This window comes from Semicossyphus pulcher, unplaced genomic scaffold, assembly GCF_022749685.1.
Source record: "Semicossyphus pulcher isolate SPU_LCO1_2020_fin unplaced genomic scaffold, fSemPul1.0.p SCAF_10, whole genome shotgun sequence".
In the NCBI taxonomy this organism is placed as follows: domain Eukaryota; kingdom Metazoa; phylum Chordata; class Actinopteri; order Labriformes; family Labridae; genus Semicossyphus; species Semicossyphus pulcher.
The window spans coordinates 5,300,731-5,328,666 of record NW_027211604.1 but is presented as its reverse complement, the minus strand read 5'-3'; the positions used below and the strand labels follow the sequence as shown (position 1 = coordinate 5,328,666).

Here is a 27,936-nt window from a genome sequence, read left to right as displayed (position 1 = left end):
CGAGCGGTGGCACAGAGTTTTCTGTCTGTAACTTTAAGGTTTGCGGAGTTCTGCTGCAGAGAACCGCTTCAGAGCCGCAAAAAACGGAGAAAAACCTCAGAAAAGATGATTTGCTGAGCTGAGAGCCGCAGAGGAAACGGAAGAGGCTCCGCACAAAGGTAAACAAAGTTTACTGCCTTTAAGTCAAAGTTCTGAAGTTTACTAAAGTGTGTCTGTAAAACTTTGATGTGTCTGTGGACTGTAGACTCCGAAGGAAACAAACGGATGAGAAACTGTTCCAGTTCTGTTAGAGGCGTTTCTCTTTGTACCGTGAAGGCATCACAAACAGAGAGTCGTTCGATGAAATAATTCTGAGTCAGAGTTTAAATCAGTGCTGCTGTGGTTCAGACTGTTTCACTGTAACTGAAGCTTCGTAAGGAGAGCTGCAGGCCGTCTCTGTACGAGGAGGTGGGCTTTCTCTGAGAATGTTAATGTGCTCACTGTAATCTGCTTAATGAACACTAAACATTAATCTGACAGCTAGGTCTACAATCCTACAGTCACATCACACTGAAGTCTCTATTTTGATTGACAGGTTACCGTGGTAGTGACTTGTCAATCCCAGGTAGCCCCGCCCTAAATCCTTCCCTGCGTTATGGTCTCTGTGACTGTAAAGCGTTGTTTACTCTGCGGTTCGGCCTCAGCGCCGTAACGAAGCCCCGTCCTCATGCTACCTTTGTCATACTATATTTCACCAAGCAATGCTGGCATAAAGCTGTCCCAGTGTGTGTTTCTAAATAGCGTTCTGGTGTTGCGGAAGCAAGACGTGAGAGACCACAGAGATTGAGACCATAAACTCAATGCTTACTTGGGGAATAAATGAAAAGAGGAGGATCATTTTCTCATAGACTTTTATACAATCACACCTTTTTTACATCCAGCGGAGTTGCCCCCTGCTGGACTTGTGTGGCATGATACATCAAAACAGTGCAGTTTAAATATGGCCAACCTCTAACAGTTGACCAATCTTTAGCTGGAAAAAGAGTCTGAGATCTGTTTTTGTTAGATCAGTCACAGAAAAAAAACTGCTTCCTGTCTGAGGTCTGAGCATCAGGTCTGTCTGTGGTGTTACCGGCCCTTTAAGAAAAGTGGTCTTTGTGACGTCAGCTGGCAGGTTTGTTACGTATGTGAATACGTTAGTTACATTAGACCTGCAGCCTTTGTCACTAGTGTGTAAATGAATGAATGTGAGTTTGTGAATGATTCAATGTGTGAATGTGAGTTTGTGAAAGTGTGTATGTTTGAATGAGTGAATGTATCAAAACGATCGATGGATTGTTACCAAATGACATCTGCACCTTTTTATAAGCTTTAAAAACAGCGACAATCAATGCATTTACAATAGGGACATACGGAGATACACAATAGGAAGGTTTACATTGCATAACAGAACTGCATATGATTGTGTGCAGACAGAGACCGTCTGATGTCTGACCCTCTTTTGCAGTTAGAACACTGTGTGAGGAGCATGGGCGTAGGAACCATTATATGTGAGTGGTACAAGTCCCACCCACTTTTTAAAACTATAAGTTCGGCGAATATACGCCTTGCTTTACTCGCGCGAGCAAACAAGTAAACAAGCAGCGAATATTTGCCCTTTGCTTCCGGAGAAGAGGAGAGGAGGGGTTTGTCTCCATGGATACCAACAACATTTCTTACCGTCATCAACCATGGCCAAAATAACCACTATTGCTGTCTTGTACTTGTTGTTTAAGTCCCAGATACGTCGGAAAACCAAACGCTGTCGTTTCTGGGTTCATAACACCATCCAGAGGGTCACACAGCTCGGTGAAAATAGGTGTGTCAAAATCAACAGGCAATCACTGTATCTAGCAAGTCACACGTCAGCTGAAACCGCGGTTTACGACAAAAGTATGATCCCAAAAAAAACAGATTTTGCTGTGATTTAATTGTAATTAACTGGTCAAACGTATGTTGAAATAACTACATCATGATGCCGATTAGTAGAAAGTCTGAATTCATGCTTTGTCTGTCTATAAGGAGTTCTGATCGATCAGGGCTATGTTGACATTTACCTGCTCCATCAACAATCAAAATAACGTCATTTAAATTAGGTCAGTTTATACAGACAGATATCTACAGATTGTGTAACTTTATAATTACATAATCCAGCATTTAAGATGTTTATTATTGATGACAGCAGCCACATCATTAAACTACTACAACTAACAACAGATTTTTATGAAGACCTACTTCTTCACAACTCTGTTAAATGAAATGTTTTATATGCTACCGAGCCACTGGTGATTCATTCAGGACCACCACACTGTCTCCAGCATTGTCCCTGATGTAGCCTGATACTGACCTGAACTTTATGAATCAAATATCTATCTCATGATATAAAGAAAGGCACATACACTTTAGTTCTCAGTGCTTTATTTAGGTAACATTTGTAATAATAATAATAATAATAATAATAATAAACAAATGTGTGTGTGAATGAGAAATAAAAAAATACAAACTAACTATTTACAAATGGAAAGCCTGGTTTGTTCCCTGCACAGATTGTCACCCCGTTATTCAATTGGCTCGAAATTTAGCACCACGGTACTCGCTTCATAAATCTATACATTTGAAATGATTCATATTCCTTCTGCTGGGGCGACAATCTCTGTAGGGAAGGAACCTTCTCGGGAACAGCTCTTCCTCTGATGGGGAAAATATTGATACCAGGCAACAGACAAAAAACATGACTCAAACATGAAAAGCGATGAATACAGTGCTTGGCATAGTGACAAACAAACAATTCATGCATGAAATTATAGTCATAGCATTAATAAATTAAAATCCAGCTTCTGTCCAGGTTTGTATGTTATCTCACCACAGATTTGCGTCTATTCGTATTCGGTTTGTACGCACCGTAAGGGCTCTCAGCTGCATAGTTCACGTGGACAGGACACGGCAGCCTCAGCGCTAATGTTTTGACTCCCAATGAAATCTGATAGAATACAAATGGACATGAGGAGATTTTTGAAGGAGAGAAAAGTAAGTCATCATTGCTGCTGTTCGTGATCTGTTAACTCCAGAAACAGCAGAGACTGTTAGTATAGGACAAAGTTAGCATTGTGTCACTTACATTTTTTAAATGTAATTAACATTCGCTCTGAAAAGAGAGCTGGCTGGCTTATTATCATCAATGGAAAAGAATACAATACTTAACTGTCCACTTAATAATTATGACTCCACCACCCCTCTTGACATCTAGGTACTTAAGACTGAGTCAGAATGCAGGGTGAGGGAGAGCTCCATTGCTGAGGTGAGTGATGAAAGGGATTTGACAGTTTAGAGTCATATTGATGCAGACTATCTTAACAGAAATCCATGGGGATATTAAATAGGAAACATGTCAGTCAAGGTGTACCATATGACCAATGACAAGAGAGCATCATTGTTTATTTGAACATTTTAAAGTGTAAATAATCACTGAGTGGTTACTATTAAAGTTGACTCTGAATTAGTCATCAAATCAATTTATGTACTTTTAGCGTTTTGTCTTCAAACATGATCCGACTGGGCCGACCACTTCCTCGAGATGAAGTTACAAAATATAATCATAATTTGGGTTTTTTGCTATCGCCAGATAATTATCAAACTACATACTAAAAGGCACCAGAATACAGGAAGTGATGTCTACTCTGTTAACATGTTTCTAGGGAAGTAGCCACAGACACCCCGTCAAATTGTCCTACCCACTTTATTTATGCTTCCTACGCCCATGGTGAGGAGTAAACTGGTCCCGCTGTTGTTTATTTAGTTGCCATGACTTTGCTACGACTTAACTCACTGGAATGAGCGTGTATGTGTGTGAATGAGTGAATGTGAGTATGTTTAAATGAGTCAATGAGTGAACGTGTGTATGTTTGAATGAGTAAATGTGTGTATGTGTGAATGAGTGAATGTGAGTATGTGTGAATGTGTGAGAGTGTAAATGAGTCTATGTGTGAACGTGTGTATGTTTGAATGAGGGAATCTGTGAATGAGTAAATGTGTGTATGTGTGAACATGTGTATGTTTGAATGTGTGTATGTGTGAACATGTGTATGTTTGAATGTGTGTATGTGTGAACATGTGTATGTTTGAATGTGTGTATGTGTGAACATGTGTATGTTTGAATGTGTGTATGTGTGAACATGTGTATGTTTAAATGTGTCTATGTGTGAACATGTGTATGTTTGAATGTGTGTATGTGTGAACATGTGAATGTGTGTATGTGTGAACATGTGTATGTTTAAATGTGTCTATGTGTGAACATGTGTATGTTTGAATGTGTGTATGTGTGAACATGTGAATGTGTGTATGTGTGAACATGTGTATGTTTGAATGTGTGTATGTGTGAACATGGGTATGTTTGAATGAGGGAATGTATGGTGAGTAAATGTGTGTATGAGTGAATGTGTGAATGTATGAATAATGTTTCTTCTCTGTAATAGTAACTAGTAATAGCCTGCACATTTGACTCTGTTCTGGAGGAAGCCTTTATTGACCAAGGTAATGAAACACCAGTCGCTTCTGAATACCATCTCAGAGCTGGGTTATAGGTGTGAACTGTTTTCATCTTTGGCAGCCGAGGACACACTCAGGTTGGTTTTAAAAAGGCTTCAACAACTTGGCGTGCCCAAAAAGAAAGCTAAATGGCTTGCAAAGTACAGTGCTGTCTCTGCTATCATTGGCAGCCATCACATATGGCGGAGACGTTGCTACTTATACCCCTGACTGATGATGTGTCTGTGAAGACCTCTGCCATTGGTCCGTGATCCTGTTTGTGTTTGTAAAAGGTTGCTATGGTGTTTGGGGTCTCCTGGCGAACATTGAATAGACAGAGGGCCTTAACACACCTGGTGTTAACATACGGGTGATCCGATCACAAGTGGACATCGCTAAGCCTGCAGTTCACCCCCAGCATTAATGAGCCCCTCAAATGCGTCTTCAGTGACCTCTTGTGATCGGAGCTCACTTTCCTGCTCTGTATGTAAATAAATACGGAGGTTCAGTCTCCTTCATTAGACTTCTTAACGTGGGTGTCAAAACTAAGATCTGCATCAAATATTATGCCCAGATTTGTTGCTTTCAGAGTGATGTTATAGTGAAGAGAAGCACGTTTGCTATGGACAGGACTGGAGGGATGAATGTGACCAAATATTATGACTTCAGATTTGTCTTGGTTGAGCTTTAAAAAGTTTTGGGACATCCAGCATTTTACATCACGGAGGCATGAATGATCTGACTGAGTGGTAGCATGTAGATGGAGAACAAGGACATGGTATATGGTAAATCTGTGAGTCGTGAATATGAATGAATGTACAGTCAAATTTATTAGGAGTGAGAAAGATCGAGTACAGCAGGGTTCGCTTAGATGGATAGTGTAATAGAATCACGTACCGGCCATTAGATCTGCATTGGACTACACGTAAGATGCCTACCTGTGTGCTGAAATCGTGGGTGGGAGACACCATAGAAAATGTTTCCCGACAGAAGTTTTGCACCTTGCCAGTTCGGATGAATCCTCAATCCTCTTTAAATAATTCCCTGCTGTTCAAGAAGAGCTTAAAATTGTCAACGTAGGAGACACCATGGGCAGCTGATGAGAGCCAGGTGTGCAGCGCAAGCAGCCGGCTGAAACGCCTACAACCCTAACCCAAACGGCCACAGGAGGGGAGCGGACCGGACATGTGGATGTGACTCACAGATCTTTTCAGTGGACAAGTGGACAAAGTCAACTTTTTTTAGAAGCTCAGACTGCTGCTTGCAGGTGTCATTTGTGGCCCCCTTTGGTGACTCTGGGATTATTTGCAAGGACTTCAATGCCTTGTCGGTAATATCACAGACAGTGGCGCCTTGGAGGCAACAAGTTATAACGGAGCTCAATCTGATTCCACACAATTAAAGAGTCCCCTATAACCAGGGTTGTGGGTGGATGACGGCGCTCACCTGGGGGCCTGGAGCTGGCTGTCCTGGAAGAGGGGTGCCAAAGTGACCAGTAGCCACGGACTGATAGTCTGAGGCTTCGCGCGAACCTGCAAGCGGCCTCAATGGTGGCTAAGCTGCACCGACAGAGGGCTCCGGGTTGTCCGAGGACGGGTGTTGCTCCGGCTTCCCAAGCAACTCGAATTTATTTTCCAGCTGAATGGTCCCAGAAGTTACCCCGGATGACAGTCAAGGGTTCCGAAGGAGCAGGCGTGGAACAGTTCCGAACCTTTGGCTTAGCACTGAGCTTGGGCCAAGCCTGGTCTTCCTCGTGGATCGATCGTATGATTGGTGGCAGTGGCTCAGCGACGACTGAGGGATCCAGCAAGTATGGTGTTGTTGTCAGGGAAGCGGGAGGCTTCTGCGGCCAGGGAGTTGATGAGTCGCTCATCCTCTTGGATTTGGTAGAGACTGGAGATATGACCCTCAAGTTCGGCTGTTTTTTGAGACAGCCGACACCATCCAGCGAAGTCCATCGGAGAGCTGAGTGGAGGCATTGTTATGGAGGTAACTTGGTCAGTGTCAACAGCAAAAATGAGAAAAAGAGCCTGTGTTGGCAGACAGGAGGTCTGTTCTGACAAGAAAGTGTCCAATAAATGATAATCGCAGCTCGGATTTAGAGGCTCATTCAGATCGAAAGCGAGTTACACATCTAGGGACATAACATTTTAGGATTGCGCTAAAAACAAATTAGAAAAACTGTTTCAAAAGAGCATAAAACTAGGGCGATCAGGTAACAGGCAGCCTCACGGCGTCCAACGTCATCAGGCAGCGACTGTAGATTACTGTTTCAGCGACTGTAGATGTACAGACTTTAGCAGGAAGTCCTAAAACCCATTAGGACTGCACATAAGGGTCAGACCATTGAACGGGTACAGAATTAAAGTATCTGGGTGTTATCATTGACAACAAGCTGACATTGAATGATAACACAGCAGCAGTCTGTAACAAAACAAAGCAGAAACTGCACTTCCAACAGAAACAATAGGAGAATCTGCTTCAGAAGGCGGGCTGCAGTGCAGAACAGCAGATGGGAAGCTTAGATTGTGTCTTGACCTTATTTGTTGGCACAGAGAAGAAGAAGAACTGCTCAGTGAAAGGGGAAGTGACTGAGTGTTTTTCTGATTTGACAGTTGGCAGAGTAAACGCTGGTAGTTACACCAGCACTCAGGTATGAAGGAGTGGCTCAGTCCTGAATGGTCGCCAGATCCACCTGTCTCTCCTCCCAGCCCCACCTGTTGCAGTGAGGAAGGGAGGGGGGGGACAATGGAAAGAGAGGTGCGCCTCCTCAAACCTGCACAAAGCAGCTAGATGTCAGTAAAACAGAGACACTCGATGTTTAAACAGCTCCTGAAGTTTTTACTTTGGGTTTGATTTTAGGAGAAGATACAGATATTTCTGAGGAAACCACTCAGGTAGGACTTTTTGAAACACAGAATAAGATCTAGAAGATCTTTCTAAGAAAGAAGATAAAGGTCGGAGCTGAATTTAGCTTTAAGCCGTGAAGATGCAAACAGGGTGGATTCGGTCTTTGGTTAGTGAAGCAGAGATAAAGAAACTTCAGCTTTCATCAATGTCAGACACTTTTAAATTTATGAATAGTTTGCCTGAGTTTTATTCCCTGTATCTTTTGTTTTTGACTGTACCTGTTGTTGTTGTTGTTGTTTTACTCTCACCTCCAACTTTTGCAGGATCAGAAGGTGATATTTTGGTTTCTGGTGAAACTTTTAAGCATAAAAAATTAAAACAAAATAGAAGCAAATGATTGAATGAGCGATGACCAAAGAATGTGGCAATGTGGAAAACATGTGTAAACTTGTCGTGAGCAACACTTTTCTCAGCTGACTTTAGTTTTGTTTCAGATTGTGTCTGAGTTTCATGTCAGTTTACAGGAAAAGTAAGGGCAGTGACAACAGCAAGAGGCTGTAGAATCCAGGGGGTTTAATTTGAGTGACAGATTAATGTGATAACAGGTTTATCAGAGACCAAAACACTTAACAATGAAGCAGCAGACAGACACAGCGGGCCATATTTACATGGCGGACGGTATAAAGCACATGCCACAAAGTGATTTAGGGTGTGTCTGACACACTTTGGCTAGTTAACGACCAGAATCTTGGCGCAAACCGAGGCGCGAAGAAATTGGCTTAAGTCTCTGGATTATTCATTGGTGTGTTTTCGGCATAACATGAATGAAACCAATCAGAGTGTCAGCTTGATGTTAGAACCACTGAAGCGATCCCATAGCAGAGCAGAAATTAACATTAAGAGAGAACATTTACGCACGAGGCACAGCAGCGTAAAATTAATTATTTACATTTCCAGACAGGCCGTCAGGATCGGGCAGTTGCTTATTGGTGCTGCCGGATCACATGGCTATATTCTCCACACGAGCATAATGGACACTGGACAGTGTATTAATGTCTGTGGACACGATTGTTGGTGCCACACGTAGTTATGTCTGAGGATTATAATAAATGTACCTCTTAGTCGCCTGTGTGTGTCTGTTTCTGCGCGCATGATGGAGAGCTTTGTCTCTGTAGTTTTTTTGGCCCGTGTGTGGCTGGAGCAGGAATCTCCCTGACGTGAAGCAGGTGTGTGAAGCAGCGGTGAGCTTGTCCACGTCTCAACAGATCGGTAAGAAAGCAGTATCATGGAGACGAGGGAAACAGAAGCTTGCCGTCTCACAGTCCCATAAACAATATTATTTCACTGTATCTGCAAATACGCTGCTTTTTTGAGTAGAGCGCTGCTGTGCGTCCCCGTGTGTAACAAGCAGGGACTCGTGGTGCGAACTTACCAACGTATACAGTATGATGCTGTGTTAACCTGGTGTCTCTGCAGTCTGGACTTGGAGGGAAATGTATGAAGAGTTTCATGTCAGATTTATATAACTTTATATTCTACAGTGATAATCACGTTATGTAAACTTATACTTTAGGCTTCACACAGGCAGACGTGCAGGTTTACATTCTCCACACACAGGTTTATCATGACAAACATGTACAGACATGTGAGTGTGTAAAACTCAGCTGTTGAATAAACTGTTTATATGCAATGAGGTGGTGGGGTGTTTGGGTGAAGAGGAGGTGCAGCCCCCCTCCAGTCACACATCTGGAGGTGATTATTTTTCTCTTCAGAGGAGGAGTTTTGTTGTCATACTGATCGTCTGACTCACACACCTTGTGTCCAGTCAGGGCGTTTATATGTCATCTTTGTGTGTGTGTGTGTGTGTGTGTGTGTGTGTGATTATGGTGTCCCAGGAGTAAGTTTACTTTATACATATAAAGAATCACGCTTTTTAAATTACTGTTTTCCTCTTTTCTCCGAAACAGAAACACAGGAAACGGTGAAAATGCTCAGCTGATCACAGACACAAACTGACAAAAACCTGAATGTTTAACACAACTGAAATCAGAAGCTCGTTAATGATCCCTAAAACCTTGTTCACTGTGAACACAACGAGAAATCATCTTAGCACTGTAGAAATCTCCATGAATCATGTTTCACAGGAGTTTGGAATCTGGTTTTGCAGTTATAAAAAGCTGTAGAAACCTTTAACCTCACTGAATGAAACTTCACTGAGTGAAAACTACAAACACAGTTGGTAATGTTTATGTGTCAGTAAAACTCGCTTCTCTCCTCTGCAGCGTTTCTTTCACAGCTACTTCAACCAGAACCTCTGTGTCTCCTCCAGGACCTGCAGGGAGGCCACAACCAGGAGCTGGACCACCTTAAACCAGACCAGGTTAGACCGGCCACCTTTAACTAGACCAGGTTAGACCTGACCACCTTAAACCAGACAGCATTAGAACAAACCACCTTAAACTGGACCACCTTAAACTGGACCACAGTAAAGTATCTCCATCCACAACAACTTCATCATCCACATTGAAGCCACTCAACCTCACCAAGCCCCACCCCCACCTTCAGGTGGTGCAGCATCACAACATGAGCAGCGCCTAATGCCCCCTACAGGCAGCGTGCAGTGAGAGCACCCACACAGGTAGGTATGAGGGGAGGGGGTGGGAGGGTGAGGAGAGGAAGAAGAGAGAGTGAGGAGGGGGATGACAGGGGAGGAGTGACAGATGTCAACATCTGTGAAAGAACAAACTATGTGCACAGTGTAACAGCCACTGCTTGTTCTGTGTGTGTGTGTGTGTGTGTGTGTGTGTGTGTGTGGTTAGTGTTCTGATTGGCTGATGGTCATTGTGTTCTGTGCTGCACACAGGAGAGGACACTAATCAGTCATTCATGTTTTTATTTAGTATCAAAACTGACCTGACCTAACCTTTCAGAGTGATTGTGACTGAACTGGACTCACAGAGACTGAACCATTTTAGCAGAGTCTGAACTGGATTCATAGGGACTGAACTAGATTGATGCAGACTGAACTGGATTTGTGGAGACTGAACTTTATTCTTAGATTTTGAACTGGATTGATAGAGACTGAACTGGGTTTATAGAGATTGTACAGACAGAAATGGATTTATAGAGACTGAGCTGGATTCGTAGTGACTGAACCCTCAGAATCAGAATCAGGTTTATTGCCAAGTAGGTTTATACAATCAAGGAATTTGTTTGGGTGGTTTTGGTGCAGAACAATTTACACAGAACTAGAATAAAAATAAGTAAAAGACTTAAATAGAATAAATGATGAATAAAAAATGGGCCATAAGAATAAAAATAAGTAAAGCAATATGTATAATACAAAATATGTACAACAGGTGTGATTAAAAACTGTACAGATGTGCAGGATATTAGTGAGTGCAAAAGCTTACAGTATAAAGTTAAGTCTTAAACATTCATGGAATGTTGAGTGACTGAGGGGCTGGATGAGAGTCCATGTCACGTGGGGGGACGGGGTCGGGGCCTTATTGACGAGGCTGGCAGCAGAGGGGAAGAAACTGTTCCTGTGTCGGGAGGTTTTGGCCCTGATGGAGCGCAGCCTCTTGCCAGAGGGGAGGCTCTCAAAGAGACTGTGTCTGGATTTGAATAGGCTAAACTGCATTCATAGAGACTGGTACTGGATCCGTAGAGTCTGAACTGGATTAGGAGAGACTGAACTGGATTGGTAGACACTGAACTGCATTCATGGAGAATGAACTGGATTGGTAGAGACTGAACTGGATTAGGAGAGACTGAACTGGATTGGTACAGTCTGAACTGGATTTTTAGAGACTGAACTGGATTGGTAGAGACTGAACTGGATTTTTAGAGACTGAACTGGATTAGGAGAGACTGAACTGGATTTTTAGAGACTGAACTGGATTTTTAGAGACTGAACTGGATTGGTAGAGACTGAACTGGATTAGGAGAGACTGAACTGGATTTTTAGAGACTGAACTGGATTAGGAGAGACTGAACTGGATTTTTAGAGACTGAACTGGATTAGGAGAGACTGAACTGGATTTTTAGAGACTGAACTGGATTGGTAGAGACTGAACTGGATTGGTAGAGACTGAACTGCATTAGGAGAGACTGAACTGGATTTTTAGAGACTGAACTGGATTGGTAGAGACTGAACTGGATTCGTAGAGACTGAACCGGATTGGTAGAGTCTGAACTGGATTGGTAGAGTCTGAACTGGATTTTGGATTGGTACAGTCTGAACTGAACTGGATTGGTAGAGACTGAACTGGATTCGTAGACACTGAACTAGTGTCTGGTTCATTTCAGACTCTTAACACTTCAGATTGTCAAAACATGATAAATGTGCATGTCATCTCTTCACTATCTCGCTCTCTCGCCTATCCTCATGTCATCACCCTGTCTCATCTGTTGTTTGTTTGCCCTCTGACTCCCTCGTCCTGCAGAGGGTTGGGGTCAGAGACAAATAAATTGGTGTTGAACTGCAGGAAATAGCAGTTTAAGTATGTTGGAGTACTAGGCTCGGTGGTTGAAAAAACTCAAAGGTCAGTGTAGTTGCTGAGGTTTTTAAAGAAGAGGAAATACATATTTATTTACAAAATTACACTTATAGAAAGACTACTATCATCTCTATCATACTAATTCATGTTTATGATTACAACACAAAACGCCAAAAACCTGATAGGCTTAGGGGACATGATAAACTCGTCTGCTATATTTTAATTTTTGTGAATGTTGTAGTTTATGTGAGACACAGGTTGGCGAATAAATGTTTCATTTAAGGGTTAAAAATACTCCAGTGTTCTGTTAGTATACAAACCTGTGTGTTTTTGATTAGACTCCTCTCACCTAAAAAAAGGTATATACAGTAGTTATTTTTCTAAGAGATCTCAAAGCAGACGTGAACAGAAATAACCTTTAACAAAAGTCTTCAGACAGATGTCAGCCCCCCACAAACTCTGACTGACTGGTTGTTTTTCTGTGTATCAGCCACCTCTGTCTGTTTTGTTTCCACATGTTCAACTTTCTTTACACATCAGTTTTAGATGATTTAGTACACATGAGTTTTCTCTGCCCAGCCCTTCATCCTCCACACATACTTTGTTCTTTTCTGTTTCTGCAGCTTAAAGAGAAGTGATCTTTTGTTGACTAAAGCTAACATTTTTCCTTTTGTCTCATGGTTTTATTCACCTGCAGATGTTTCGGAAAAAAGCGTCTTCCTCGTTGAGAATGAGAAGAATAACAGAAAGCTCTAGATGTAATAATTTATTTATTTACTCTCGAGAAAAGGTGTTAAACAATGCATTTGTTGAACAGTCAGTGTTGTCAGAGGAGACCACGCCTATATAGATTAATATAAATAGAAATTATGGCTGCCCCATAACAGGCAAAACAAACAAAGTTGTGTGCAACACAACTCATTTTCTATCAACAGTTTGCAGTTTCAAACTTCTTTGGCTCAACTGAAAAAGGTTTAACTCAGAGGGAAATGACTCACAGGCAACAGGTAAACTCCAAGCGGTTCCACTTTGACAACGTTGGCTGTTCAACTGAACACATGCTTCTGTCTTTAACACTGTATGATTATTTAGAATTCACTGGGATTTGTTTCCTTCCACATTTTTATGATTTTGTTTTTTGTGCCATAGTCAGGGGGTTACAGTCTCATGCATCTTTTATGAAGGACCTTTTCCTGCATTGTCGTCCATGTGAAGGGGTCAGATGGAGTCACTGTGATCCTGTGTGGGACTCAAATCTTTGATTCTGATTCTGGTCTGATTGTAGACTGACTGACGGCAGTGTTTTGTGACTGATGTGGTGTCGTACAGTGGTCTGAAAACAACTCTAGATTTTCTCAGATCTGATGAAGGACGAAAGCTTAAAGACACTGTGATGTTGGTGTATTGAAATACTAAAACAAAAATGATCAACATCAGTTTTAGTAACTCAATAATCTTATCATTTAGTCACAGAGCATCTTGTTCTGTCTCCAGTGTGATGTTCATCTGCTTAACTCTCTTTGATGTCATGATAAACACATTATCTTTGGTTTCAAGCTGTTGGTCAGTAACAGAGTTATGAACCAGCTGGAGACTATGGAGAGGGTCCTGGCTGATACCTGAGGAAAGTGCAGTAAAGAAGCCAAGATTGGACAAAATCATGTACAGATTTTTGTAGATTAGAAATTGGTTTAAACATTTTTTTAAAAGATTTTTGAGCTATAAGGAACATGAACATAAACAATTTTTGACTTTGTCATTAAAACAGAGGTTAGCATCAAATATCACGGCTAGATTACTGGCAGGCTTTTTCATATTATTTGACAAGCACCAAAGGAGCTGGTAGAATTTGGAGACACAAACGGAATGAGTTCAATCTTATCATCATTGATCCATCCAGGATTTTCTGTCAGAGAGGCAAGTTGTGAGATTTGCTCAACTGCGAGGATCTTTGGTTTTAATGGCTTATATAACTGAGTGTCATTGGCATACAAAATGCTAAAAAAAACATCATGATTTGAAAAGTCAAGCATGTTTATTTAAAACAAAAACGGGCCAAGAACTTTGCCCTGAGGGACACCACAAAACAAATGAGCCTTTGAATAAGAAGTGTTACCCAGAGCATCAGAAAACATTCTGTTGGTGAGGAAGAGCAGCAGCTTAGCCTATGTTCTTAACACGACTCCTCAAGATTTGCAGGGAATTTAATTTATATATTATTTTTTTATGTAATCTCATTGAGACCTAAGAAGTCCTTCTTAAGACAATACTGTTACCAACCTCAAAGGCAGCACATTTCTAATCTTCCTGTAACTTTTCAAAGTTCTGCATCCAAACAGCAAAGTCCTCGACAACCAAGCAGCAGATTCTTTGCACTGTAGGCTTTACGAGTCATATCCTCAGACGCTGTATGCACTGTGCCGTCATCAAACCACAGCAGCTTTTGTGCTAACAAGGCTAATCTATTTTTGCTACTTTAGGTGGTAGAGTGAAAAATACTAAACATCCTAAACATCATGTTCAATCATCACACAGCCGTCACAGCCTTCATTCTGTGGTATTTCTGACTGTTTGTGGTTTGGTTTCCTCCAGTATCATCCTTCTGTCCCATCAAGCATCACTGGGTCCTCCAGGGCTTTGTGGGTGGGTGAGGGTGGGAACAGGGATGGTGGTTAGAGGTGTGATATAGCAGGTGGCCCTGCTTTCTGTCTCCTTGTTGTCTGTTCTCTGTTCTTTTCTTGTGTTTCTGGAATAACTTCACTTTCTGTACGATTCTTTACTCATGATTACTCTGATTCCATTTGCCACACTGCTTCCTCCTCCTCTTCCTCTTTCCCTTTCATCTCCTCTTAGGGAGCATCGACCGCGGCCGGAGTTTGTCCTTCCATGAGGTGCGTGGTCAGCGGGAGGCAGAGATGAGGGCCGCAGCAGAGGAGTCTTCCAACAGCAGCAGCAGTGTCGGAGGTGGAGGAGGAGGTGGCAGTAGCACTGTCCTTCAGCGCCTCCTGCAGGAGCAGATGAACCGTAACTATGTGCTGCAACAGCAGCAACAACAACAACAGCAAGGAGGGGGAGGAGGGGCAGTGGGAGGAGGTTACTCAGGACAGGGTCAGGTACAGGTCGGCCTCTCTGATGATCACTCCTTGACCCCCCACATTGCCCGGCAGGAGCCCCAGGGACAGGAGCTGCAGACGGATAGTGGGATGGAGAAGCTGGTCTCCACCAGAGTTGGAGGAGGGGGTGGGAGCACCGGAGGGGGAGGAGGTTTAGGGACTGGAGGAGGCAGCAGTGGAGGAGGTGGGACCGTTCAGGGGCAGTGTCCGAACCCTGAGGACCTCCCTACGTACGAGGAGGCCAAAGTGCAGTCCCAGTATTTCCGAGGTCATGGTCCTCCTCCTCCTCAGCCTATGCCACAGAACAACTCGCCCCAGCACCCTCCCCTCCCCACCTCGGTGGGGGCAGCCTTCTACGTCACTGGAATGACCAACGCCAAGGTGCGCACCGAGGGTCGCCCTACAGTGCAGCGAGTCAGTGGAGCAGGGAAGGTGCACCAGGACGACGGGCTGAAGGATCTGAAACAGGGACACGTGCGCTCTCTCAGTGAACGTCTGATGCAGCTCTCCCTCGCCACCAGCGGCGTCAAGGCTCATGCCCCTGTCACCAGCGCCCCGCTCTCCCCCCTGATGCCCCCACCTGGGCCGCCAGGCGACTACTTCAAGCCACAGCATCGCGGTCCGCCACCAGACTACCCTTTCAAAGGAATGGGTTCGCCCTCCAAGCAACAGGAGTCTGGAGGCCATGTTTACCAGGAGCAGAGAGGGAGGGAGCCCTCCAGGGAGGTGCCCCATGTCCGATACCAGCCCCCACCTGAGTATGGCTCCTTCAGGTAAGGAACACACAAACACAGGCCTTCATCCACAGAGAATTTTCACCAACAAAATAAACACCATACTCTACAGGTGTATCTAAAGGACAGTATTTAGTAGTTAGACACATTAGTAAAGTAGCATTACAGTACCAAAAGCTCTATTCGGTGTTTTCATACAGAAACCTGTTTGTCTGTTTTTACATTCCTCTGATAATTGAGTCCAGTTTGTTTGAGGCTGACTCACAGTCTGGTAACTGTCACATAGTTTAACTTTGGCATGAAGCCATGAGGCCATGTAATAATGGCATAATGAAAACATGAAGGAGTGAATAGAAAATGAAATAATGATCCACACGAGACGACATGAGCTGTGATTGAGCAACACTTTGAATCCTTCGAAGCTGTTCTGATCTTTCATTCGTCGTGCACTTTTAAAACTCTCTTTTTTAAAAGACAAGTGTTAAAAGCTTTTTTTAAAACCATGAAATCTTACTTTAATGTCATGTCTTTTTTTCCCACTACAAGTCATCTGAGTGGTTTCCATAGCAACTACAGCAAATACAAGACTACAAAACACATCTTTGAAATGAAGCAGAAAACAGAAAAACACTTTCATCATCCCGTGATCAAAAGTAACTCGAATTGGACTTCTCCAAATCCTGAGCCGAAGTGATCGATTACCAATGTGTCACAGTCACTAATAAACACATAAAATCTGCTTCAAACTAAAAAGAGTCAATAATGAAGAAACTGGAGGCTTCTGTTTTTCTTACAGCAGGTTAAAAATAATCAAAACTCAAGAACTCATGGTTTCATAAAAGTTTGTAAATAACCCTGTTGGACCTGTTTCAGTCTCTTATCCTGGAAGGAACCAGATTCATACAGACATGAATACCTCAGGATTTAAATCATCAGGCGGTGCGAGTCGGGACTCGATCTGCTCCGCTTTGATGACGTTTATTAGGCTACAGGCAAGAATGTTAGCTCCAAACGAAGCCGGTTCCCAGCTGGTGTTTTCCCACATTACTGAGAGACGAGCAGCAGATGAATCAGCAAACTACAGGAGAAGTTTATGTAGTTGTTCAGAGATTAGATTTGTTTGATATTAATCACACCTGTAATGCTAACCACACCTGTAACATTAAACCAAACAAAGGTGGTTCTTTGCTGGCATTTTCCCACATTACAGAGAGAAACAAGCAGCATGTGTCCTATTCCTAAAACACAAGTTAATTTTAATCCCTAAATAATGTCATTTTTTAAAGTGTAGAGGTGTTTGATATTAATCACACCTGTAATATGAATTACACCTCTAATATTAATCACACACCTGGAATTTAATAATCACACCTGTAATATTAAAGGTGCTATATGTAACTTTCAGAAAATCCTTATTTCTAGCGACACGGTCCGCTGTTGAGGGAACTGCAGTCAACCTTCTCCGGCGCTGTTTACTTTTCACTGACAAGACATGTTAATTGACGGGCGTCATGTTGTCCGGCATCATGTCCAAAATCAACACTGTTTGTCATAATATCTAACGGCAGCTTGCTTACAGCTGGCTGGCTAACCTTAGCCTCGGCACGTAATGCAATGATATTGGCTAATAAAAAACAATCGGTAGTTCTACACATTTGCTTTGTTCCGCTACATACTTTACAAAATCAACACGGTTTGTCACGTTAGCTGGCGAAGTTATTTGTCAAGCTAGATAACTGACATACACACACATACATAGTATATTGGTAGTCATAACGTTAGCGAGCTAAGGTTAGTTACTTACATAAATACCCCGATGACTCCAGCATTGTGCTTCGTAAACCAAACGGCAAATTATGCCGGCAAATCTTCTTCTTCAAGCATTAGCAAACACTAGCCAGGCAGGGCAGGGCGACTGGAGAGAGCTGGGATGAAGCACTTGTGCTGTGTGAGAGTAAACGCTGCACCCGGTCAGAGAACGCTGCACGTTGTTTCTATGACAACAAAAGTTGTGGGTCTGTTTTGCTCCCCAAAAGCAATCGAAGGTCTCCATGATTCATCTATCTAAAATCTTACATATAGCCCCTTTGATAACAACTGTAATATTAATCACACATGTGATATTAACCACACAGCTGTATTAATCACACCTGTAATACTGGCACTCTGCTCTCTCCTTAGGTCCAGTAAGGAGGGGTCACTTCACTCCCAGAGGACCCTCCACCAGCACAGTCCCACCTCCTCCGTCACCTCTGTGGGCTCCTTGTCTCGTGCTCAGTCCTCCACCCTCAGCAGCATGCTCAGCGCTAACCACTCCTCACATCCCTCCTTCCCTCATCAGCACCCCCACAGCCAGGGGGAGCCCTTCCCCAGCATGGGGCCCCGCAGTATGCAGGGTCCTGGTCCCCACCATGCTGGAGAGAGCTACACACTGGGGTCCATTCACCCAATACCAAACAGGGGTCATGCTTTAGCTCACGACCCCTACGGCTCCACCCCCAGGATGCACCAGTACCAGCAGCAGCAACATCAGCAGCATCAGTACCAACAGCAGCAACATCAGCAGCAGTTCGCAGGACCCCAGCCTCCTATGCTCCAGCCCCCCGTCCAGGCCACACATTTCCCCCACCCACACTCCTACTCCCACCCGCAGGGGGAGCCCTTTGCTATGATGGCCCGCGCCCACCAGATGGTGGAGGTGCTGACAGAGGAGAACAGGATCCTGAGGCAGGAGATGGAGACCTGCCGGGAGAAAGTCACCAAGCTGCACAAGGTAACGTGAACATGACAAACACATGAACGCACATAAGCACTGCAGAGGGTGAATAGCCCTTAAACTGTTCTTCCTGTCCACAGTGATCTCAAAGAATCCCTTTATAACTCTTATAAGTGATTAGTGTCAATAAGAGTCCTGCTTCTGTTGCAGAGTACAGACTTGTTCAATCTGAAACTCTGATTCAGAAACAGCAGAGTGAGCTTTATACCACACACTGCACACACACACTGCTCACACTCCACACACTGCATACTGTACACGTTATACACAAGCTCCACACACAATATACTCACACACACACTCTGCACACACTCTGCACACACTGTACTCACTCGCTGCATGCACTGCACACACTATACAGTGTACACACACTGCACACACTGTACACACTAACTGCTCACACTCCACACACTGCCTATACTGTACACGTTATACACAAGCTCCACACACAATATACTCACACACACACACATTCTGCACACACTGTACTCACTCACTGCATACACTGCACACACGATACACACTGTACACACTCACTGCACACTGCACACTCATTGCTGTACTTACACTCTACACACTGTACACAATGCACACACTGTAAACACACTCCACTCTGTGTGCAGTGTGTCTATGTGTATACACTGTACACACTGTGCGGTGACAGGCAGGTGAACAGTGCAGAGCTCAGATTAGGTAAAAGTGTAAACTGAGTCCCTCCATGTTAACAGGCGACAGCTCTAGCAGACAGAGTCCAGTCGTGTCAATTTTTTCTGTGTCTGCGTGCAGCTGGAAACCGAGATCCAGCTGGTGTCAGAGGCCTACGAAAACCTGGCCAAGTCCTCCTCCAAGAGGGAGGCTCTTGAGAAAACCATGAGGAACAAGCTGGAGCTGGAGGTGCGCCGGCTGCACGACTTCAACAGGGACCTGCGAGGTGAGGGGAGGGGGGGGAGTAATCAGCTGCCAACACATGTTGTTCATTGTTTATTATAATTTTTATTGTTCAGTTTGAATGTACATGCACGTGTGAAGTTTAAACACTTGAAATGAAATGAATTGAGTTATTGAGAGGAATCTCATCAACATGTAAAACATGCATAAAGCCGCTAAAGGGGGAGAATTATGGTATTTTTTACCCTGGGCATTATTTTACATTTTCTTGGGGCTTAATGACTCATGGTAGGAACAAAAAGATTTTTATGAATTGTTTCGGAGTTACATAAATATTGTGTTTGACCTGTTTTTGTCAATGGAGTCTGGTGTGTTTGCAGTGATTGTTTGAGAGTGATGTAACGTCTGCTTGTGGTTAAAAAATCATCCTCCTCTGTAACAAAAAGGTCTTTCTCTGTTGTCAGACTCTTAGAATAACAATCTGAGCCTGTCAGTGGAAACAACAAGAACCTTTCATGGATTTTTCTTTGATCCATCAAGGATTATGTTGCAGCCATTACAGCCTGTTTCACTGCTGCAGGCTGAAGAAGTCTACTGGAGATATTCGAACATTTTAAGTACCTTTTAGTCACTTAGACCATAACATGTGTAACAATAGGGCCCAGCTTTGAAATGGCAGAATTCCCCTTTAACAGTCCTCCCTGTCAGAGTGTTTATAGTTGAGTTTGTGACTGAGTTCCAGCAGTTGAAACTTCACAGCAAACAAAGGTGTCCACTGGGGTCATAACAAACCTCCACAGAAACTTTTCACTCCTTCCTGCTTCTTGTCTTTTTCTCAGAGTTTTGGCAGACATGTTCAACAGCTCCACTTTTCTGGGTCAACTTGTGCTGAACACTAGACTATGTATACTTACATTATATACTATATATAGTACACTGTAGTACAATGAACTGAGCAGGAATCCGTCTCACAGAACTGATGTTGGATTTAACTTCCGATGACCAGCTGAACATGTCCTGCAGCTTGACTCTGACTGACAAACTCACAATTAATAATCAATAGATCTCCTCATTGATATCAGAACACAGACCCCCACATCTGAGTAGATATTTGATGTTTTATTGAGTCACATGGGGCGGCTGTGGCTCAGTGGTAGAGTCGGTCATCGTTTCATCAGAATCATCTTTGACCATTATTTGACTCCAGAGTTTCTCAACTGAATATTTGTATGTTTGTGTGTTGTTTTAAAGAGCGCATGGAGACGGCCAACAAGCAGCTGGCTGCTAAAGAGTGTGAAGGCTCAGAGGACAACCGCAAGACCATTTCCCAGCTGCTGACACAGAGTGAGAGCCACACACAATATACACACAGTACACAGGATATAGACAAAACCACACATTACACAGGTCAAACATTTTAAACACACAGGAAAGACACATTACACACACTACATTAAAGTTACACTTATATTACACTTGTTACACACAATACAAACAATATACTGAACACATTACCAGGGTTGGAAATCAACTTTTTTGTCCACCTGCCACTTGTTCATGTGTTTACTTTGTCACTTTGTTCATTTTTCACTTTGTCAGTGTTCATGTTTTCACTTCCCACACTCTCCTCCCCATATTTCCTGCCCATTCTCAGTTATCCTATCTAATAATCTAAAAAGAAAAAAAATGCTTTCATGCGTTCACTCCTTCCATGCATTCATGTGTTCACTCAGATAAGGAGACACAGCGTGAGAAGGAGAAGCTGGAGATGGAGCTGAACGCCCTGCGCTCCACCACAGAGGATCAGAGGAGACATATCGAGATCAGAGACCAGGCGCTCAACAACGCTCAGGCCAAAGTAGTCAAACTGGAGGAGGAGGTAATCTGACTGTGATCTTGACTGGTTTAACTGGCTTAGGGGTGCTTAGGGTTAAATTAATCATAATCTGTAACAAAGAAAATCTAATCCATAATCGTTTTGTAGTCCTATATGTTTTCTTCATTTTATCCCAGTAAGTTCCCTGTGTCATAATTGTTATTTAAAAAGTGATCATGCTTGTCGCTTTCTGTGTTTTAAAAATAATCCCCATGGCGACGTTGCCACACACCACCAGGTAAGCAATGGAAAGGGAGACTGTTTCCGCATGAGGGATGCCAATTCAGAATTTTTTTTCTGACCGATAACTGACCCCCGTTAACGGTCGTTAATCGTTAACCTGTAACCCAGCGAGCATTTTTCCGTTGAAAAGACGTTTTATGACGGGTTCAAAAGTAAAAGTTTTGTTTAGACCAGATTTCACCTGCTTCTGCCACGAGACTCATAACACATTCATCACACATATTTTTAAGTCTCACAGCAGCTAAAATGATTATATAAGTGAGCAGTGCATCACCGTCACCAACGAAATGTTTTTTGCAAAATGGATTGACCCAGATTTGATCCCATGACAGCTGCATTCAAGCCGAGCACTCAAGCCAGTCAGCTACCGAGTTCTCTTGTGAAACACATTTCTGTCAGGTATTAATGAGCTACGTCAGCATCCAGGGATCGTTCTGCCGTCGCATGCGTAAATGTTACATTTAGTTTCTGCTCTAAAACAGTCAACACGTTAACAACAGGCTGTGGAAACTTAAAATAAAAAGGCCAGGCCCACACCAGTCCTTATTATGTAGGAGACCATTTGTCTGCTGGTTCTGGTGAAGAAATAGAAACATTTGACATGTTTGTGTGTGTGTGTGTGTGTGTGTGTGTGTGTGTGTGTGTGTGTGTGTGTGTGTGTGCAGCTGAAGAAGAAGCAGGTGTATGTGGAGAAGGTGGAGAGGATGCAACAGGCCCTGGCTCAGTTGCAGGCGGCCTGTGAGAAGAGAGAACAGCTAGAGCATCGACTTCGTACAAGACTGGAGAGAGAGCTGGAGTCTCTGCGCATGCAGCAGGTAACACACACACACACACACACACACACACACACACTTTTACTTTTATTTTCCATACTTTTTAATTTGATAGTAAAAAACCCTATACAGCATCTCACATTTTATGGTTCCTACTTTTATATATCCAGGAACATTTTGCAACATAAATTTGAAGCTTCGAATTTGTGGCTCAGTCGGTCGTCTTTCAATCGGAAGGTTGGCGGTTCGATCCCCAGCTCCCTCAGGCGACATGTCGAAGTGTCACAAAGACTAGAAAAGCGCTTTTTAAGTGTAGTCCATTCTATCCAAAAGGCAACTGGACTTGGTTGAAGTTCTTGAAGACATTTCACCTCTCATCCGAAAGGCTTCTTCTGTTTTAAGTGACTGGTGGACGGAGCTAGAAATATAAGCCTCTGTAGGTCATTAGTATGCTAATAGATGTGTAATAAGGGTGAGGCGTTTACCTGGGTTGTGGACCTGATGGCAGGGACCTGTACATTGGGGAAACAAAACAACCCCTCCACAAACGCATGGCCCAGCATAGGAGAGACAGATCCTCAGGTCAGGACTCAGCTGTCCACCTACATCATAAGGACAAAGGACGCTCCTTTGAAGACAGCAAGGTTCACATCCTGGCCAGAGAACACCGCTGCTTTGAAAGAGGTGTTAAGGTAGCCATCGATGATAAGCTGGAAAAACCATCCCTTAATAGAGGTGGTGGCCTAAGACACCCACTTACAATGCAGTGTTGAATTCTCTGCCAAAACAGCTGAGATCACACTCACACTCAGGATCATGTTAGCTTAATGACCCACCAACACCAGGAGGCACTAACGACTCTCAGTGATACTGGGTTCACAGCTCAGGCTAACGACTCCCCCCTGAATACACATCTATTAGCATACTAATGACCTACTGAGGCTTATATTTATAGCTAATAATGCTAACATCTATTAGCATACTAATGACCTACTGAGGCCTATATTTCTAGCTAATAATGCTAACATCTATTAGCATACCAATGACCTACTGAGGCTTATATTTCTAGCTAATAATGCTAACATCTATTAGCATACTAATGACCTACAATGAGACAATGCTCATGCTGCAACCCTCTCACCCCCTCTGCCCCCCCACTCTACCTCTCCCCCCCCCCTGCTCTACCTCTCTTCCTTTCTCTGCTCTCCCCCCTCTGCTCTTCCTCTCTTCCTTTCTCTTGCTCATCCTCTCTCTGTTCTGCCCACTGCTCTTCCTCTCTTCCCCTCTCTGCTCTGCCCCCCTCTGCTCCTCCCCTCTGTCCCTCATAGCGACAGGGAGGCTCTCAGAGCAGTGGTGCACTCCCGTCGGAGTACAACGCCACAGCACTCATGGAGCACCTGAGGGAGAAGGAGGAGCGGATCCTTGCTCTGGAGGCGGACATGACCAAATGGGAGCAGAAGTACCTGGAGGAGAGCGTGATGAGGCAGTTTGCCCTGGACGCCGCTGCCTCTGTGGCCACTCAGAGGTGAATGAGCAGTAAAGTAGTTCTGTTTGATTTAAATGAAATATTTCTTGTATTTTTTTCTTATACTTTTAACACTGTATATGGTCTAATATGAACTCTGCAGGTGAGAAAGTCAGAACAGGTGTACTGAGTGTCTTTTGAATCCCTGTCTCTCAGGGATCGGTCAACCGTCGTCATCAGTCACTCTCCCAGCAGCAGCTACGACACGTCAGTGGAGGCTCGAATCCAGAAGGAAGAAGAAGAAATTCTGATGGCCAACCGCCGCTGTCTGGACATGGAGAGCAGGTAAATACACACATGGAGAGCAGATCAACACACATGGGGAGCAGGTACAAGTATGTAATATTAAGTAATAATAAGTCATATTATTTTCAGGTGATTTCTGTGTCTGTAGACCCTGGTTCTCATTGTCCTGACCTCAGGGTCTTAGGTTCTCATTGTCCTGACCTCAGGGTCTTAGGGTCTCGAGGCCTTAGGGTCTTAAGGCCTTGATCTCAGGGTCTTAGGGTGCTAATCTCAGAATATCAGTGTCTTGATCTCAGGGTCAGGTGTCTCAGTGTGCTGAACTCAGGGTCTCAGGGTTCTTGTCTTGTCTCTTTTCTGGTCCTGATCCAGGATTAAGAATCTGCACGCCCAAATCATAGAGAAGGACGCCATGATCAAGGTGCTTCACCAGCGGTCCAAGAAGGAGCCCATCAAGTCTGACGTACCATCTGCCATGAGGGCCTCCAAGTCCCTGATGTCCATCTCCAACACTGGCTCTGGTGGATCAGGACTGCTCTCTCACAGTCTAGGACTGAGTAGCTCACCCATCACTGAAGAACGCAAGGACACAAGCTGGAAAGGCAGTCTGGGTAAGAAGGTGCAGTGGGGCAGCTGATATTTGTGCTTAGAACTGGGGATGAAATCTCACTCTTCACTCTCATGTCCCTTCAGGAGTTCTGCTGGGTCCAGAGTTTCGCACAGAGTCTCTCAGGACGGAGTCCATTTCCTCATCCCCCTCCCCGGTGCTCCCTTCCACCCCGATGACGGCGGGACACTCGAAGACGGGCAGCAGGGACAGCTGCACGCAGACCGAGAAGGGCCAGAGTCAGGACACCAGTAAACCCAGCACCCCAGCCCTGCAGAGCATGACGCTACCGGCACGCCTGTCCAGCCCCAGTCCCGTCTACATCCCAGACCGCATCACAGGTCAGCTAACACCTGTCTCTCAGTCTGAGCTAGGCCACACTGTCTGCCTGAGCAGTGTGTTTGTATCATAGAACCTCTTAATTAATTATTATGTTTTTGTATATAGCACCAAATATTAACATGGTTATATTATTTACAGAGACCCAATATGAATCCACCATGAGCAAAAAACAATTCCTCTAACAGGCAGAAACCTCGAGCAGAACCAGACTCATGGTGAACACACATCTGCTGAGACTGAAAGGGGGGATAGAGGAAGAGACAGAAAGAGAGAGATGGATAGAGACAGACAAACAGACAGACAGACAGATGGGGAGACAGACAGAACAACAAAAACAACAACAAATAATACAGTTAAAATTAAACTTAGTAAAGTAAAGTAAACAGTTAGTTAAAATGCAATTATAATAATACAAATATGTCTTATATTAGCAATAACAAATATAGTAATGATAAATAAGTTAGTAACATTCATTAATGAAACTTACATGTATACAGACTGTACACACATGTACACACAACAGCAGCTATAGTAAGCTTGGTTAGCAGAGCTCGGTTTTGATGCTCAGGTAAAGAATGTTGTCCACCTCTGTTTTTGTTTTTTTCATCTTAAACTAATTTTCAACTTTGGATCATTCCTGTTCCCTGCTGATTTAGACAAAGTTATTTATGCTCTATTTTTTTCCCAGTTAGACCATTGCAATGCACTTCTTCTTACCAGCATCAGTCAGAGCTCCCTCCGCCGACTCCAGCTGGTTCAGAATGCTGCTGCTCGAATTTTAACAGCCGCCCACACTGGCTGCCCGTTTTCTTATCGTATGGATTTTAAAATGTTATTGATTACTTTTAAAGCTGTAAACGCCTTTACTCCAAACTGAGATCTTCTGACCGGCTGTAGCTTCAGATTCTTCAAAATCATCTCCTAAAACTTGATCATGGGAAAGCACTTTGTAACCTTGTTAAGAACAGTGCTTTATAAATTAAGTTTATTTATTTAGTTTATTATTATTATTATATCTGTTTTATTATAATCTATGGTTATTATATATCTAAATATAGCAGTTAAGAGTGAGTGGGGATAAGAGAGGCTGAGATGTGTTGAGCAGAGATGAGGATTTATGTTACTCTCTGAACTATTACAGAACATGTTGTAATAGTGTTCTTAACCATGAATCCACAGCGCCCTCTGCAGGCAGCCTTATCACTTTTTAATCTAATAAAGTCTCTTAATTTATGTTGTAAAAATATTGTGATATCAGGCTGAATGTACGGCCATAGAATTCTGATAGATGCATCCCTAACAGTAAGTGACATCAGTGGACTGATGAACTTTACACTGTGTAAGTGATAAATGTAAAACATGAGGTTTACAGAGCAGATCAGAGGTGATGACCATGTTTCCATCTCTGCTCTGTAGATGTTCCAGCGTTTCACAGTAGCACCCTGGAGCGAAGGCTGCCAGTGCAGTCCCACCCGGGACCACAGTTACAGGCCCCTGCCCCAGCCCTGCCCAACCAACAGGAAGTGGACAACGACATGGTAGAGATCCTCATCTGACCCCATCAAACCCCCAAAAAATCTCATCCAAATGAATGATTGGATGGCAGCTCCATCAGACAAACACAGACAGCTCTGAGCTCTGAACTCAGTCAAACATTTCTGATGTTTACATTTCAAACACTTCCATTCTTTGATTCGCTGTTCATCGTCCTTTTGAGGAAAACTCAAAAAGCCTGAAAGTGGCGCCCTCTCCTGTCTCATCTCAGCAGGTTTCCTAAATGTTTCTATGAAGTTGTGACTGAAACATGAGAAGTTCACAGCCTCATATTTATTCTCCTGATGCCACTTTTTAAAATGCTTCCTTGTTCACAGTGATGGTAATGGAAAGAGGTTCAACTTAGTTGACACATTTTACACAAAAGTGAGCGGACAAAGCGGAAGCCTAAACCTAAAGTTTAAATCAAACACAGACAACAAACACATTTTTTAATTAAGGTGAAGGATTTCTCTTTTAGCTTCCGTTTGACACGCGGGAGTCGGTGCACTGCTCTTTGACCAGAGGGCTCATTATTTCTGTTTACGACTGATAATGAACCCATCACCAACTGCAGTGTTGGCAAAGCTCAGCATGTAGCATGTGTTTGTTGTCCTACATGCAGGCAGATGAGGATGACTTTAAACCTGGCCTTTGTTATGAGGGCCGTAAGAGGGAGCAGCTGTTTCCTGTGACACGTGATGATCGTCAGTGTTTCGAAAGGCTGCTCAGCTTCATTGGACCAAATGTATCTGCTACCTTTCTGTTGCATTTATTGCACTACTAATGTTATGTGTTTCTTTTTGCTGTTATCTTTCATATTATATTTATGTGTATTGTTTTTTTTGACTGTAGTTAGACATGGCACTAACAGTGTAAGTAATGGTTTACCTTGTGTATGTGCTGTAAAGGCCTGTGTAACTCTGTGTGTTTCCACACTTGGACTTGTTACTTTTTGACAGTAGTTTTTTTTTGCTCTGTGGTTAATCTCAGTAGGATGTTTGGTACTGAAACATCACATGGGTACTAGTACTTAGTTTTGGCAATCTTTGTGGCACCTTGACTACAGGTAGGAATATCTCACTAACCCTGCATTTCAATACCCATAATGCTTTCCTCTGTCAGAAAAAAAGATTACCTGTGTCCCTATACAACCATTTCAAATGCAGTATGCGAATAACAGGGTGTCCAACTACATCACGTCATATTTTACAGTCTTCAAATCAGCATGCTTTTTGGCTGTAATGACCCACAATCCTCTGCAGCAGAAGGTAGATCTCAGAGAATGGGGGTTTTGATATCTAAGGTTACCATTGTTTCAACAATATTCAAATTTTGGAACTGTAACTGATGTATGAGCGTGAGAGTCAAAGTTCATGACGGGATGCA

At 43.3% G+C, this 27,936-nt stretch overlaps 1 protein-coding gene across 2 annotated transcripts; it reads left to right on the top strand.

Annotated features, from left to right (window-relative positions):
• The first annotated feature begins 33 nt into the window (after positions 1 to 33).
• Positions 34 to 27,936, top strand: amot (angiomotin). Of its 2 annotated transcripts, none has more exons than XM_069665809.1 (14): positions 34 to 158; positions 9,722 to 10,030; positions 12,592 to 12,652; positions 14,748 to 15,780; positions 17,923 to 18,514; positions 19,304 to 19,448; positions 20,657 to 20,749; positions 21,139 to 21,284; positions 22,190 to 22,339; positions 23,626 to 23,822; positions 23,979 to 24,107; positions 24,438 to 24,676; positions 24,759 to 25,013; positions 26,431 to 27,936. In XM_069665809.1, exons 3-14 carry the CDS (start codon positions 12,592 to 12,594, stop codon positions 26,568 to 26,570), a joined length of 3,180 nt encoding a protein of 1,059 aa, XP_069521910.1. In that variant the 5' UTR covers positions 34 to 158; positions 9,722 to 10,030; the 3' UTR covers positions 26,571 to 27,936. The 2 variants fall into 2 exon arrangements, with proteins under 2 accessions (XP_069521910.1, XP_069521902.1); XM_069665801.1 differs by having other exon boundaries at positions 9,675 to 10,030.